General features: G+C 41.0%; 1 protein-coding gene across 1 annotated transcript; it reads left to right on the top strand.

The window, feature by feature from the left end:
- Positions 1-1,321: 1,321 nt before the first annotated feature.
- Positions 1,322-2,687, top strand: LOC125519193. Its single transcript, XM_048684069.1, has 2 exons — positions 1,322-2,158; positions 2,247-2,687. Exons 1-2 carry the CDS (start codon positions 1,385-1,387, stop codon positions 2,685-2,687), a joined length of 1,215 nt encoding a protein of 404 aa, XP_048540026.1. The 5' UTR covers positions 1,322-1,384.

The following is a 2,687-nucleotide window of genomic DNA, read 5'->3' as shown; positions in this document are numbered from 1 at the left end:
TTTGTTGGCACGATATAAATGGGGACAATACTCTCCGAAAGTGTGCTTAAACTAGCACCATGCACTTGCAGGACATTAGAAACTACCTAATAATGTGGGGCTACATGGTGAAAATTGTGCCATACAAAGCAAGCAAGCAAGCAAGAAAGAAAGAGCACTGAAGTTTCAATATATTCAGTATTTTAACATGGCCATGTTAGCAAGACAATGATGGCATCTACACATAAATTAGATTTACTTTGTGCTTGGGTCCAAGGAAGAAATTCTAGTTGCAAAGCAATATTAATATGGAAAGAAGGTACAATCACTAACTTGTCAGAGTTCATTGCAGGCATTCATACCTTCAAGAGAAGATATATATAGGCTTGATATGGGTGATCCTAAGATATGATACATGAAGTTTCATAGCAGTGTCAAGCCTAATTTCCCCTAACATACCGAGTGCTACAAATTTAGGCAGAATCGGATTTTACATATTTTGTAGAAGTGTGTGTTGGTCAACGTATAGTATGGAAGGCATGACCGGGAACATCGATTAAAAGAATTGTCCTAGAGGGATGCAAATAAAGCAGCTCACAAGGTAACCAAGGTTTGCATCATGTGTAAAACTCTGTTTACTTGGGTTGATTGACCCACTTAATTTACTTTGGTTACTTTCATCAACAATGTAGATATTATTAAAGCATATCCTGACGGGCTTCACTACAAGGAACAGAAGTACTAGCATGAAGCACATATACATATCAAAGTCATGGTGCCCTTGTAGGGAAATATGATTTAGTCGTACGCCTATCTAGTAGAGGCGCCATAGGCTGAAAGTAACTCCCTCGCCTTCTATTAGCATCTTATGTATTTCATGGTCAGGTATAGACTACATTGCTCTCAATGGAGGATTGGGATGTAATTAATGCAATACCAAGGTATGCAAGATAAATTGGGTGCACAATTAATAACCTAAAGAAATGGATAACCATTGGTTATGCAATTAAATAAAATTCTATTGTATGTGAATGCCTCGCGTAAAAACTCAATAATGGTTCCAAATTAGCATGTCCTCGCTTATGTTATGTTTTAGCAAAAAATAATGGCAACCATAAATCAGCATTTTGTTGACTACATATCTTGGTGCCCATTGAAGACTCGAAAACTTTTACTCATTCAAATAACAAACGGTTAATTTTGGATCTTAATTAATGTGAATAATTGGATAAGGAGTGAGCTAAACATTCATGTTCACAACCCTTTTCGTATATAAAGGGAGTTCATCTCCTTATATCTCACAATCACCCATAGTTAGCCAACAACACTAGTAAGCATCTACCTATTAGTACATTTTTGTAGTTTACCTTTTATAGTAATAAGTCCTCGAGTTTTCTAACTTAATATGCCAAGGAGAGAGAAGAGGGAGGGTATTTGTTTCATCGAGGACAAAAGGGAACGTGGCATCACCTTCTCCAAGAGACGTGATGGCTTGTACAAGATGGCATGTGACCTCTCCGTCCTCACGGGCGTGAGGGTTGCTGTCGTCTTGGAGATGGAGTCTGGAATAATGCACTCATTTGGGACGCCATCAGCGGCACCCATAGTTGAAGCTTTCTTATCAGGAGGTCCACTTGTCGAGCCGTTGGCTGATGAGGCAACTAATGCTAGGATTAGAATGTTGCAGGGGGAGGTGGCTCGGTTGGACATGGAAAGTGTGACACATGAGAAGAGAGCAGAACTCTCCCTCGAGCATATCAAAAATATCCAAGACGAGAACCCAGGTATTGTACCAAATTTTATCTTCTCCAAGGAAGAAGATCTTAGTCTTGAAGATCTTAACAAGCTCTTCAATGAACTTTTGTGGGTCCGGGAGGACATTAGACGTCGTATGCCTCCACTTCATCCTATAAGTGAACCCAAGACGGGTGGTCCAAACGTACCAACGAATGAGTTGATGCTAAGAGGCCCATCATGTGATTACTTGAATACTCCTCTTTCATCCCAACAACCATCGTCATCTCATTGTATTCCACCTCAAGTGTTGTCGTCGGTTCCACTACCATCAAAACCACAAGACACGATGGAACCACATTTTCCTATGCAGGTATCGCTCCAGTCTGCACCACCACCTTTAGCACCTCGTTTAACGTCCCACCTACAACCAGTTGTTCATCAGGTATAAGATTTACCACCACAACTTCAGCTACATGATTAGAACTATACACATCTCCTTACCGCAAATCATACTACCTTTTCATGTGCAGGTACCACAAATATTTCAGTCAGCACCACCATCTTTGGGTTCCCATTTGACATCCCTCGTACAACCCATTCCTGATCCTGTACAAGATTTACCTCCACACCTTCAGAACTATCCAAGTTCTTACAACTCAATGGAGCCACCACAGAACAACACAATCACTAACTCAACCATTGGGAGCATTGTGGAGGGCCCCCCACAGTTGTTCTACCCCAATGGCAATGACTTCTCCGCCGGTGAATCCTTTAGCAATGGTACCTTGGCCTACACTCCATCGAACCAACCACACTACAATGGGAACCTAGGGATGGATGCTTATTTGGGACATAATGGCAATAATGTAGGCCAATATAACATGGACTATGATGAGTTTGTCAATGCACCGCCAAATTCTGCCAACGGGAATGATGGTTATGTTCATTCATGGTTTGAAGGACTTCTTTAG

Source organism: Triticum urartu, chromosome 7, assembly GCF_003073215.2.
Source record: "Triticum urartu cultivar G1812 chromosome 7, Tu2.1, whole genome shotgun sequence".
In the NCBI taxonomy this organism is placed as follows: domain Eukaryota; kingdom Viridiplantae; phylum Streptophyta; class Magnoliopsida; order Poales; family Poaceae; genus Triticum; species Triticum urartu.
Note: the sequence above shows the minus strand (reverse complement) of the source record. Positions and strands in the feature narration are given on the sequence as shown.